Here is a 13,036-nt window from a genome sequence, read left to right as displayed (position 1 = left end):
GGCCTGGCTGAGATCCTTGCTGCATGTCCTCTGGTCTTGCCCGAGATCATTGCTGCATGTCCTCTGACCGAGATCCTCTTCTTTTTTCTTTATTATTTCTTTCTTTTTCCTTCTTTTTGAGACTTTGGGCCTTCATGGTCCTTCTTAACTTCATGAATTGGGCCTTCTTTTGTTAAGACCCATGGTCTTTCCTTACTTTTCATGGAATGGGCTTTTTTTTTGAAATTTTGGCCCTCAACACAAAGAAAATGTTAAATAAATTGAAGGAGATATAGAAATATTGTAGATGCGGAAGCATAAAAGAGTAACATAAGAACAAATGAGAGTTACGTGGCTTTGTCTAGCAATATATATCCATGGAAAAAGAAAAAACCCTTAAAGGCTACATATTTGATAAATGATACGAGTAAAGCACAATTCATATGTTACAATGAAGCCAATATGATCATAGGCAAAATCCTAAACTAATTAACCACTCATTAGCTATGATTAATTGACTAGTAATAGAAGTATAAGACTTGACTTACACACAAAGAATAATTGGACTTTGGCCTAAATTATTAGGCTAATAACATATATCTCTAACATGTACAAAAAAAGAGAGTGAAACTTATATATATATATATATATATAGAGAGAGAGAGAGAGAGAGAGAGAGAGAGAGGAATGTTATTTATTGCTTAGCGGCCTTGGTCCAATTCAAGAGATAGAGAAAGGCCTTGCCAACCTGAAAGGGATTAAAGATGAACATCCACCTCAAATTATGTGACTAACAGATAAGGGTGGTATCACACCCACCAACCTCCACCTCAAATTATTTGGCTAACAGATAAGGGTGCTATCAAACCCACCAACTTGACAAGACTAATCTAAACTGATGCCCAATTTTTTACAACTTATAAAATATGTATGCACAACCCCTAAGCCAACCCAACTAGGGTTTGGTTGGTTTCTGCTTTCTACACGTGATGGATTGAGTTCAGTTGAGAATTTTACTAACCCAACCCATGCACACCCCTATTAACAAAGTCTTGAGGTGTTTTTTTTTTTTTTTTGGAAAGTAATTTTTTTTTACATAGTTTTAACCTTGGACAACTAAGCCTTAAAAATTTTAATTTATGCTTTATATATGTGTGTGTATAAAATCTCCTCTCCCTTGTCGTCTTCCTCTTCTTCTCTTTCTCTTGTATGTACAATGATGAGAAATCAATTATAAACAAAAATACACTTGTTAATAATTTATTGGTTTAATTTGTATGCACAAATTTATTGTAGTCATACATATTATTCTTGATATTTGTGTACAATTTAACTTAATTTAATAAAAATATATTTAATAAAATATTAAATGCACCTTAACTTATACCTTTAGAGAACTTGATAATAATAGCATTTTTCTCAAATAGATGTCATAAAAAGTTGACATCTCTTTTGATAAATTACTGATCGTAGAGTAAAAACAGGAATTGAACTCAAGATCCTCTTGTTTTGATACCAGGTAGAATTACACATTGTTCCAAAAGCTTAAATTATTAGAAAATAATGAATTCAATAATTTAACAAATATATAATTAACTAATATCTTTTACATCCAAATTCCTGTACTTAGTTTAATATGAAATTTATGTAAACCCTCCTCTCATATATCATTAAGATGACACTAGAAAGGAGAAAACTATGATTCTCAACTGAAAGATAGAAGAGAAAAGAGAAGGGGCTGACTCCAATATATGTTTGTTCATTTTGCTTTAAAATTTTTAAAATTCTCTCCCTTGTTCCATATCGACCACAATTTTATTGCCATAAGTTTTGCTTACATGCTTCAAGAAAGTCAGAAAATACAACTGTATCGTTATCGTTAAAAAATCTGTCCATGCAGGGAGCAAGGTTCCAATTATTTATAAGTACGAGCTTCGGTTGTAAATATAAGTAAATATAAGCACATAAGCTTTTTCCTTCATGCTAGAGTTTAAAGGACAAGAGGCATCCATTAAAGGCTTGACAAGACTTTTCCAAGGCTTAAGCCAACTGCTCCTTATCTACACCCCCAAAATGCTGTAAGATTCACCTGTGGAAGTGTACATAAACCTGTCATCTCTGATTTACTTTGGGAGGCCATCTGTCCTTTTGTGCATGGGTTTTTGTCTATGTACACGTAAAGAGCCATGACCTTTCAATTTGTGAGAAAAAAAATCTTCCAAGTTCCATATCGACCACAATTTTATTGCCATAAGTTACCTATGCTCACATAATTCTAAAATGTCAGAAAAATATCGTTATAAAGCTTTATAGTTGTGGACCATGTTGTGCTTAATGCAAGATACCTATTAAGGTGGATGAAAAAAATTTCAAGAGAGAGAAAATGACTAAATTTTTGTTTTGTTTTGTTTTTTTTTTTTTTTTTTTTTTTTTTTTTTTTTTTTTTTAAGGAAAAGAAATTAAAGAGAGATTGAAGCTCATAAGAATATTATTACCATTTATTTTTGTCGTTAACTTGATATAGTTGTTCTGATTACCAGATGAAAATTAGGTTATAGTTTTCCTTTCTTTTCCAATATTAATATTGAGGCAAAGCTTGAGTTTGACGGGTTCTGAGTGGGAGGAAAATACAACTTGATAATCTGAAAGGAAAATATTGTGGGAAGGTAATTAATTAGAGCAAAAAAAAAATCCAGGCAGGGAGGTTCTAAGTACATGCCTCAGTTATAACTTATAAATATCAGTACATATAAGTGCATAGCTCTTTCATTCATGCTAATGTTTAAAGATTTTAAATTTTATAAGAATGTGGTGTAAAACTAAAATTTTATACCCTCCAATCCAAACATGTAACGTCATCTTATTACATATTAAAAAATAAGCACAACCACATTTAATCAATTCTAATATCCATCTGAAAATCCAATTCCACCATGTTATCTTGACAACTCATATCGAGATTAGTTTAGATTGCAACTCAAATTTAAATTCACTTATCAAATAATCAATGGACCATACGCTATGATTTGGGTCAAACTGACTCAATTACTAACACTTAGAAATCAAATTGATCATCTTGACGTGAACTTTCTTAGATTTTTATTTATTTATTTATAATAATGGGAGAAAAATATTTATTCTGAATGTGAAATTGCACATGTACCTGTCATCTCCCACTTGCTCAATATGTCCTTTTGTGCATGGTTTTGTCCACTTACATGTAGGGATTTGACATTTCAATTTGTGAGAAAAATACATAAGAGCATATAATTCTAGATAAGAGAGAATGGCTTTTGTGAACTATTCTTTTACACGTATTAGGTGAGTTAGGAAGCTTATCTAATTTGCATTCTATATAGAGGTAATTAATTAATTAGCACAAAAAAAAGGTCTATGAAGGGGAGGTTCTAATTACGTGCCGCAGCTGTATCTATAAGTACCTAAGCGCATAATCTCTTTCGTTCATGCTAGTGTTTGAACTTTGTAGGACAAGAGGCACACATTAATAAGGCTTAAGTTATGCCTCTGCTTCATTTCCAGACATCATGGGGAGACCATTTCCTCTCTTATTCTAATGGCTCCGAGGTGTGTGTATATATATATATATATATATATATTACGTGAAAAATTATCATTAATTAAGTACATATGTAAAATAGGCTTGATAACAGTTGCTTGTGTTTTTGGATAAAATAATAAGATAAGGTATGTAACCAAGACAAACTGTTTTGCATCAAAAAAAAAAATGAAGACGTTAAAAGTGACATCTCTTTTGACAAATTACTGATCGTAGAGTAAAAAAATGAATTGAACTCAAGAGTACTCTCTTGTTTTAGTACCATGTTAATTTACCCATCATCTGAAAAGTTTAAGCTATTAGCAATAATTCTAACATCTTTACATTCAAATTCCTATACTAACTTAGTTTAGTATGAAATTCATGTAAACCATCTTCTCATATATCATTCAAATGACATCAGAAAGGAGAAAACTATAATTCTCGACAAAAAGATAGAAGAGAAAAGGGGAGGAGCTGTCAGCCTGTCACTGATGTATGTTTGTTCATTTTTCTTTTAGTCAAAGAAAAATTGAAAAAATCTCTTCCAAATTTCATATCGACCACAATTTTATTGCCACAAGTTTTGCTCACATGCTTCTAGAAAATCAGAAAATACAGTAGTCAATTGTATCATTATAAAGCTTTACAGCTGTGGTTAATTAATGCAAGATACCTACTTTAAGGTTGAAAAAAAAATCAACCTTCATTAAAAGTTCCAAAATAACACCAAAGATAATCTATTAAAAAAAAAAAAAATGAAGGAATGCATTCTCAAATAGACTTACCAAACGTAACCAAAGTGCATGCCTCAGCTATATCTATAAATACCTAAGCACATAAGCTCTTCCTCTCATGCCAGTCTTTTGAAGGACAAGAAGCATACATTAAAGCTTTTGCTAATTGCACCATTTCAACACTAAGTTGTTCTCTCACCTCCCAAAATGTCTCACCAAATTTGCATGGCTACTGCTCAAACCCAAAATCCAGATGCTAATGTACATCGTCGCTCAGCAAATTATCGTCCAAGCTTATGGGGAGACCATTTCCTCTCTTATTCCAATAAATCCGAGGTATATATGTCTTCCACCTGACATGTTAGGCTACATAATAAAATTAATATTCTAATATAAATTGTGATTCATTTCATAGCCAATAATCAAATGTCATGGTCTTAAAATACATCATCTTTAAATGACAAATGATGCTTATAAACAGTGGTAACATGTTAATTTTTTATTTTGATTTCCAATTTTAGGAAACTATTGATGACTCGGAGCAAGTCCAAGGGTTGAAGGAAGAAGTGCAAAGGATGTTGATGGCTCCCATCGATAATCTTCTAGAAAAGTTGGAGTTGATTGATGCAATCCAACGCTTAGGAGTGTCTTACCATTTTGAAGATGAGATTGATGAAGTATTACAACAAATTCACAGGTATCATTATACGTGTGATGTCCAAGAAAGTGATGATGCTCTTTACACCATTGCACTTCATTTTCGATTACTTAGACAACAAGGTTATAACATTCTAAGTGGTAAGCACTCTTTTGGTTGGTTATTTGTTTATTTAAGAAAACTCACTTTATGTTTGGATGGGGGGAGATGAGAGAAGGGAGCAGGTGATTGGAATTTGCTAAATTTTAATATATTCTGGCTTCCTTAAATCCTTCCCCTCTATTCTCCTCACCTCTCCCTCCATCTCTTTTCATTCCAAACATATCCTCAAACAAGCTAAAAGTTAATTTTCATGATCAAGCATTCACTTCCATCATTATTTTCATATCATCTACTAATGGCTCATGCATGTCTTGTGTTGGGTGGTAAAGTAGATATCTTCAACAAATTCAAAGACAATATGGGAAACTTCAAGGAATCACTTACTAACGATGTGAAAGGAATGTTAAGCTTTTATGAAGCAACACATATGAGGGTGCATGGAGAAGATATACTTGATGAAGCACTTAAGTTTACAACCACTCACCTTGAATCAATGGTAATTAATTTCAGCCCTCCTCTTGCCACACAAGTAAGCCATGCTTTAAATCGACCTATTCAAAAGTGCTTGCCAAGGGTAGAGGCTAGGCAATACTTTTCTATCTACCAAGAAAATGCTTCACATAATGAAATTCTACTAAACTTTGCAAAATTGGATTTTAACATGTTGCAAAAACAACACCAGAAGGAACTTGGCCATATCTCAAGGTAAGTTCATTAACTATATCTCACTACATTGGTGTTGTAATTAAGCTTTCATTAGACATGATTTGACCAGCCAGTTTTTGTTGAAATTGTAATTTAGGTGGTGGAAAGGTATAGATGTTGCGACAAACCTATCCTTTGCACAAGATAGGGTGGTGGAGTTATACTTCTGGATTTTGGGAGTGTACTTTGAACCCCAATACTCTCTTGCTCGGAGGATACTTACCAAAACAATTTGCATGGCATCAATCATTGATGACATTTATGATGTATATGGCACACATGAAGAACTCGAGCTCTTCACAGACACAATTAAAAGGTTTAATGCAAGCATATAGGATCATCTTCATCTCCATTTGAAATTGATTGATATCATGATTCAAATTAAAAATTATAAATCTAAAGATGTATTCAATACGACATCACATAAAATTTTAAATGATGGAGTACTCTATGCACTATCAAATTAAAAAAATTAAATCGTAACCACGAAATGGATTTTCTCAATTTCTATTAGAATGGAGAATATCATTTTTCAAGGTCGTATGTTTACCATTAAGGATGTATCTTTACTTGTAAAAATATTAATTAAGCCCATATTAACCAATAGATGAAAAATAATGTTTTTAAAAATTGAAACACTAAAACTATTACCACATTTATAAAAGAAATTATCTTCTTTTAATGTATAACTGACTATTGGTTTTATTCATGTGAAAGTTTTAGAGTATAGAACTCATAGTGTTCCACACACAAAAGCTAGAAAATCACTTACTCTCTCTTTCTCTGTCAACAAAACAAATTTAAAATCTGCAAATTATATAAAAAATAAATAAAAATAAAATAAATCTCAAACCTCATTTTTTTGGGTACATATTGCTGGAAATTTTGCCACTCTCTCCATTTAAAGAATAAAAAGTAATTTAAGCTTCTTTGTAGCAACATTGGACCTTCTTTTTTGTTCCTTTCAGGTTTGGCTCAGCTTCAAATCTCTCTCTCTCTCTCTCTCTCTCTCTCTCTCTCTCTCTCTCTCTCTCTCTCTCTCTCTCTCTCTTGTTTTTATAGGAGATCTTTTACTTTGTGTTTGTTTTACCCTTGGTAGTGGTAGGAGATAAAGAAAGAGACCAATGTTTTATCTTGATAAAATAATTTATTCAGTCACTCTTGTTTAGCTTAGCCTTAAGCTTTTACATAGTCCATATTTATTATGCTCTTCATCATTCACTGTTTTTGACATAGCCCATTCAACCATTCGTAGTTTTGGGCGTGATGTAGCATGAGTTTCACAGTAGTTGTTGACAAATTTAAAAATTAATTTTGTTAAAAAAATCAATTAAATATAACATTTTAAGAAAGATTAAGTGATTTAAGATTTAACTCTATTATTAATTTAAAAATAGATGTTAGAAAAGTTGAATAAAACAATTTAATTCATAATTTTTCATCTAATTAAACAAGCAAGTAGAATAATTTTATATTAAAAAATTATTACTTAATTGATATATATATATATATATATATATGTACACACACACTCATATATATATATATATATATATATCAATTTAGTTATTGCCTTAAGCCCCAAAATACATGAAGTCGGCCCTGCTCTATTTTTAACATTTTGGGGTATAAGTCAACATTGCAAACATGATTCAAACGTTTAAATTTCAGGTGGGATATAAGTTGCATAGACCAACTCCCAAAATACATGAAGTTGTGTTATAAAGTACTCTTGGATGTTTTTGAAGAAATTGAAGAAGAGATGTGCAAGGATGGAAGACTTTACTGTGTTTACTATGCAAAAGTTGCAGTAAGACACTATTAATTCACTTGAAACCGCTCTATTTTTTTCCCATTAATTCTCATTTTATAGTTATCAATATTTTATATGTTAATGTAACTAGATGAAAAAACTTGTTCAAGCCTACTTTGAAGAAGCCGTATGGTTGAAAGAAAAATATATTCCCACAATGGAGGAATATATGAGTAATGCACTAATATCTTGTGGTTACCTCACGCTTAGCACCATATCTTTTATTGGCATGGGAGATATCGTGACCAAGGCAGCATTGGAATGGGTCATCAAGGAGCCAAAGATTGTTAGAGCAGCATCAATCATAAACAGGCTAATGGATGATATTGTTTCCAATGAGGTACATTTAGCAAATGTTATATAGCACACATATTATTAGTGGATCTTATTGAGCATCGTGACTAAAATCAAGGGACGTTAATTATTCTATATTAAAAAAAAAAAAATTTAAGAAAAATCATTAAGTCACATTTGTGCTACACCTTAAAATAATTAGTCTAGTCACAATTGAGTTTTTTATTATTATTATAAATTCCAGATTAACCCAATATATATGTCTAATGTGGGACTCAACACATACCTACACAACACATGATTAATATTCAATCAATTCTGGGCATCACAATTTTAGTCCAATTAAAAAATCCTCCTACATGCACTATGTACAAAAATTATAAAAATATATAGAGAATATACAAAGTCACTCGTAATAACTACCTTCTTTCTTTTTTCAGTATTTTTACTTCAACAGTGTATAAGAGACTAGTTCAATACTACAAGGGAATTAGATCCACATCTACAAATTTATGACATGGTTCAAATTTTGTTTTTGAATCTAGTAAATAATAGTGTACATATTGTTAGGTTTTAAATAACGTGGTATTAGATACACCTGTAAATTTTTACTATTTAAAGCAAGAAATTGATTCATTTTAAATAGATCCACAAATCCATTTAGGCCTAACAAAAAATGACACTCATTACATATTTTGGGAATTTATTTTTTTACAGTTTGAGCAAGAGAGAGGGCACGTTGTCTCGGGCATCGAGTGTTACATGAGGCAATATGGTCTTTCAAAGCAAGAGGTACATGACGAATTTCGAAAGCAAATCGTGAATGCATGGAAGGATATAAACAAAGAGTGTTTTAGACCTACTGAAGTGCCAGAACCTCTCCTTACACGTGTTGTCAATCTTGCACGAGTTATGGATTTACTCTACAAGGATGAAGATGCATACACACATCTTGGAGGAGTGATGGTAGAGGGTATCACCTCAATGCTTGTTGATCCAGTACCAGTTTGAAGATATTGATGCCAGTGCTCATTATGAGCACAAAATTATAACTAAGTTGGTTCCTTAAATAAAGATTTGATAAACTGTCCTACGAAGTTAATATAAAATGAATGTGTAAGTGTCTAGAGTGAAAATTTTACTTGAACTCCAAATTACTCTAAAAATTAGGAGCCCAATGTTTTTTTAGAATAAATATTGTTTCAATAGGTGATTAATGTGTGAGAATTATTTCTACATTACTTTTCTCATATGGTTCCATTTTGTAGAACTCTGCTTTGTTAATCCGCAATAATTAATATATGTTTCTTGTGCATGTGTTCTAACAATGAACAAATTATTCAATGCGACGATGCACTCTGTCTCTTCTATATATTAATATTTATCGTTTTTTTTATTTGCAATTTTAAACTTGTTTTTATTTAGTTTATATTTGAGCTCTGAATTTCAATAAGCAATTTAGAAAAAATAAGGATTAATTCTTTTAATTGTAGATATTGAAAATCCCAAAAACCTGAGGTGATAACAAAAGAAGTTATTTTATTCACTTATTCATTATTCTAATAGCTCCTCACAAATGTAGATTTAAACTCTCTGCACCATGAGCGGCTCTAGGTACAACCCAGGGGGTTCAAATGTACTCCATGAGCTGGGCCAAAAAATAATTTTATATATAATTTTCTAATTTTTTTTTATTTGAACCCTCTTAAAATAAAATTTTGAACACCTTGGGTTTATATTTTTTTAAACCCAGCTAAAATAAACTTGAATATTATCATCTTGACAAAAAATAAAAAAATAAAAAATAACTCATAACAAATCAATTTGATCTGGGCGAATAGTAAGCCTAACAACAAAAGTATATTTTTTCATCTTAAATCTTAAAAAAAAAAAAAAAAAAAAATCCATGTAGATCTTAACAAATTTGAAATAAACTAATACATAAAATTGTATTGTATTTAGATCTCGCTTGGAGTTCACTTTATAACAATGATCAATATGTTTATTATATTTAAAAACGATAGATGATTTCCAGGATTTAATATTAGTAACAATAATTAGTATTTTCAGTATAATAAAAAACAATATATAATGAACTTATATTTTATCTTATATGAGAAACGATATGTTTACAGCACTTTCATAACAAATCCTAAGTGACAAATTATTACTGGTTACTATATGTTGGCAAAATAGTAATTTCAGTAGTAAGTTTAAATTAGAACTTATAACAACTTATCACCAAAAATTTGTTAGGAAAGTTTTGTAAAACTATTGTGGAGATAACACTTCTCATATTTTATTCTCTTCTTAGTACGTATTATGGACAAATTTATAATAAAGAAATCATGTAAATCACAAGATTAATTTCTTTTTACCCAAAATGCATCTTCTTACTGACCCTTTAAAAATATATCCTGGAGTCGCCACTGCTCCACACTAAGTGAGGCCTAAATTATGAAATTTTTAATTTTTGAGTAGGAGGTAGAATAGAGACAAGATTCAACTCAACATCATTGCTTTGACATAATAATGAAATATTAGGGAAAAAAGGTAGATGAAAAGGAATCATTGAAGAAATTAACGTGATTCAGTCACTAAAAACTACGTATGTTCACAACATTTCATTGTTTCATGTAATCTTTTTAACATTAATTAAGCATGTGGCTTCTTTTTTATTTTTATTTTTTGTTAATGATATAAACATGTGAATCTGGTCATAAAAATTGGAAATTTGACTAACTAGCTAATAAACAAGTACAAAAGTCATCAATGGCGAAGTGAATCATGAAGCATTGATAACAACACTTTCCAAACTAAATTAGAAATGTAACGCATCCGTAGCAAATGTACATTTATTTTTGAGATAGATAGAATTTAACTTTAGTCTAAACTAAGTGTATATGTGTATGAAGCTCCCTCTAGAAGACTTAAACCCTGCCCTTACTCCTCACACCCTACAAACACTTATACTTGTGGAGTGACCACCACATCAAGGGTGCGCAATGGTGTAGCACATGTACGTTGACACTTAGAGATTGATCGATATGATTGAATGGGCGGTACTATGTATTGTTTAGGGGTTCAAATGAACCTTTGGGCTAGCAATTGTTTTTTAAAACATATAATTTATTTATTTAATTTTATTTAACCCTCATAAAATAAAAATTTTAACATCTTGGCCTTAATTTTTTTTTTTAAGCCTAATTGAAATAAGCTTAAATTATATGATCTTCTTAATAATATTTTGGTCTTTTTAAACGCAAAATAAAAATTCCAAAAATAAATCAATTTTATCTAAAATTTGGAGGGTAAAAAATAGTAAGCCTAACAATAAAATTAGAAATTTTTTCATCTTAAAACTTAGAAAAAACTCATTTAAATCTTAACAAATTTTAAATAAACTAATGAAAAATTCTTAATTTACATTGTATTATCAATGTAAAATTTACAGTGCCTCTAAACAAATATGTATAACTTTGTACACTTTTATGCAAATGTGTATAATATTGTACACTTTTTGCAAATGTGTAAAAAACTGTACACATTTATTTAATCTATAATGTAAATCTTACATTGATAGTATAATGTAAACATATAATTGTCCTAAACTGATATGATTAATTTAATTTTTAGTAACAATAATCAGTATAGTCATTGTATAAAGAAACAATATGCTTAATGAACTTGTAGTTTATCTCTTATTCTCTTGCTAGTACATTCTATGGAGAAATTTGTAATAAGAAAACCACATAGACTGTAAAATTTTTATATCTTTAACCTAAGTTTCATTTTCTTACTGGCCCCCTTAGGAAAAAAAAAAAAAAAAAATCCTAAAATCACTATCGGTTGATAAATGAAACCTAGTGTTTAATCGAACTCTTCACTTTCAAAAATGTAAAACATGTGTTTATATCATCTACTAATGGTTAGTGCATGTCTTGTGTGGGGGTGGTAAAGTAGATGTCTTCAATAAATTCAATGACAATATGAGAAACTTCAAGGAATCTCTTATCAAAGATGTGCGAGGAATGTTAAGCTTGTATGAAGCCATATGATGGTGCGTGGAGAAGATATGCTTGATGAAACACTTAAGTTTACTACCACTCACGTCGAATCAATGGTGATTAATTTAAGCCCTCCTCTTGCCATACAAGTAAGTCGTGCCTTAAATCGGCCTATTTGAAAAACCTTGCCAAGTGTAGAGGCAAGACATTACTTTTCTATCTACCAAGAAATTGCTTCACATAATGAAGTTCTACTAAACTTGGAAAAATTGGATTTTAACATGTTGCAAATTAAAAAATAAAAAAATAAAAAAAGATTTTAACATGTTGCAAAAACAACACAAGAAGGATCGTAGCCATATTTCAAGGTAAGTTCATTAGCTATATCTCACTATGTTGGTGTTGTAATTAAGCTTTTTGTTGTGAAATTTTAAAGTATTCACAAGTGTACAAACTGTACCTAAATATAGTTTGACAAGAACGAGGTTGAACCCACAGTGACTTGTATGAACGTAGGAAAATTAATCAAATCTTAACCAAATTAATCCTAATCTAATTTAATAAAAATTGATTGTTTTGAAATTAAATAAAGCTAAGCAAATAATTAAACTAAGCAAAATATATAATACAAAAGTAGTAAAGAGTTTAAACAATCTAAAGAAATGAATTAAGGTTTTAGAATCCGTCTTGTAAGTCATATCAGCATATATTTTATGATCATTAATTTTTCTCAATTATTGCATGATAATCTAGAAATCAATCTTGCTATCATAGAAAATATTCTCATTAAAATTCTTATTTAAAAAATCTCTTTTTTGCTTCCTATGTATAAAATCAAATCATCAATTGTATCTGTAGCTAAACAAATCACAAAAGATATCAAATTTTATAATCAAGCAATAATAAACCAAGCATTCAATTTATTAAGATAAATTCAAAATCATGAGAAAAACATGATTGAACTCATATTAAGAATCATATCTTAGTTGATTGTAATGAAGCAAGAACAATTTAAATCATTAAAGAACAACTATTTTGGAAAAAATCAAATCACATAAATAAAATTGATAATCTTTAAGAATGTTTCATCCTCAACCTTAATTGAAAATTTAGCTACTCATGGTAGCTGAAATAAAACACACAAAATAAATATTGAACATTAAACTAGACAATTAAACTACTAAC

General features: G+C 30.2%; 1 protein-coding gene across 1 annotated transcript; it reads left to right on the top strand.

Annotated features, from left to right (window-relative positions):
• Positions 1-4,238: 4,238 nt before the first annotated feature.
• Positions 4,239-9,153, top strand: LOC115968552 ((-)-germacrene D synthase-like). Its single transcript, XM_031087970.1, has 7 exons — positions 4,239-4,608; positions 4,794-5,070; positions 5,365-5,737; positions 5,835-6,053; positions 7,409-7,547; positions 7,642-7,890; positions 8,562-9,153. Exons 1-7 carry the CDS (start codon positions 4,480-4,482, stop codon positions 8,853-8,855), a joined length of 1,680 nt encoding a protein of 559 aa, XP_030943830.1. The 5' UTR covers positions 4,239-4,479; the 3' UTR covers positions 8,856-9,153.
• Positions 9,154-13,036: the final 3,883 nt, after the last annotated feature.

This window comes from Quercus lobata, chromosome 11 (assembly GCF_001633185.2).
Source record: "Quercus lobata isolate SW786 chromosome 11, ValleyOak3.0 Primary Assembly, whole genome shotgun sequence".
NCBI classification, from domain to species: domain Eukaryota; kingdom Viridiplantae; phylum Streptophyta; class Magnoliopsida; order Fagales; family Fagaceae; genus Quercus; species Quercus lobata.
Note: the sequence above shows the minus strand (reverse complement) of the source record. Positions and strands in the feature narration are given on the sequence as shown.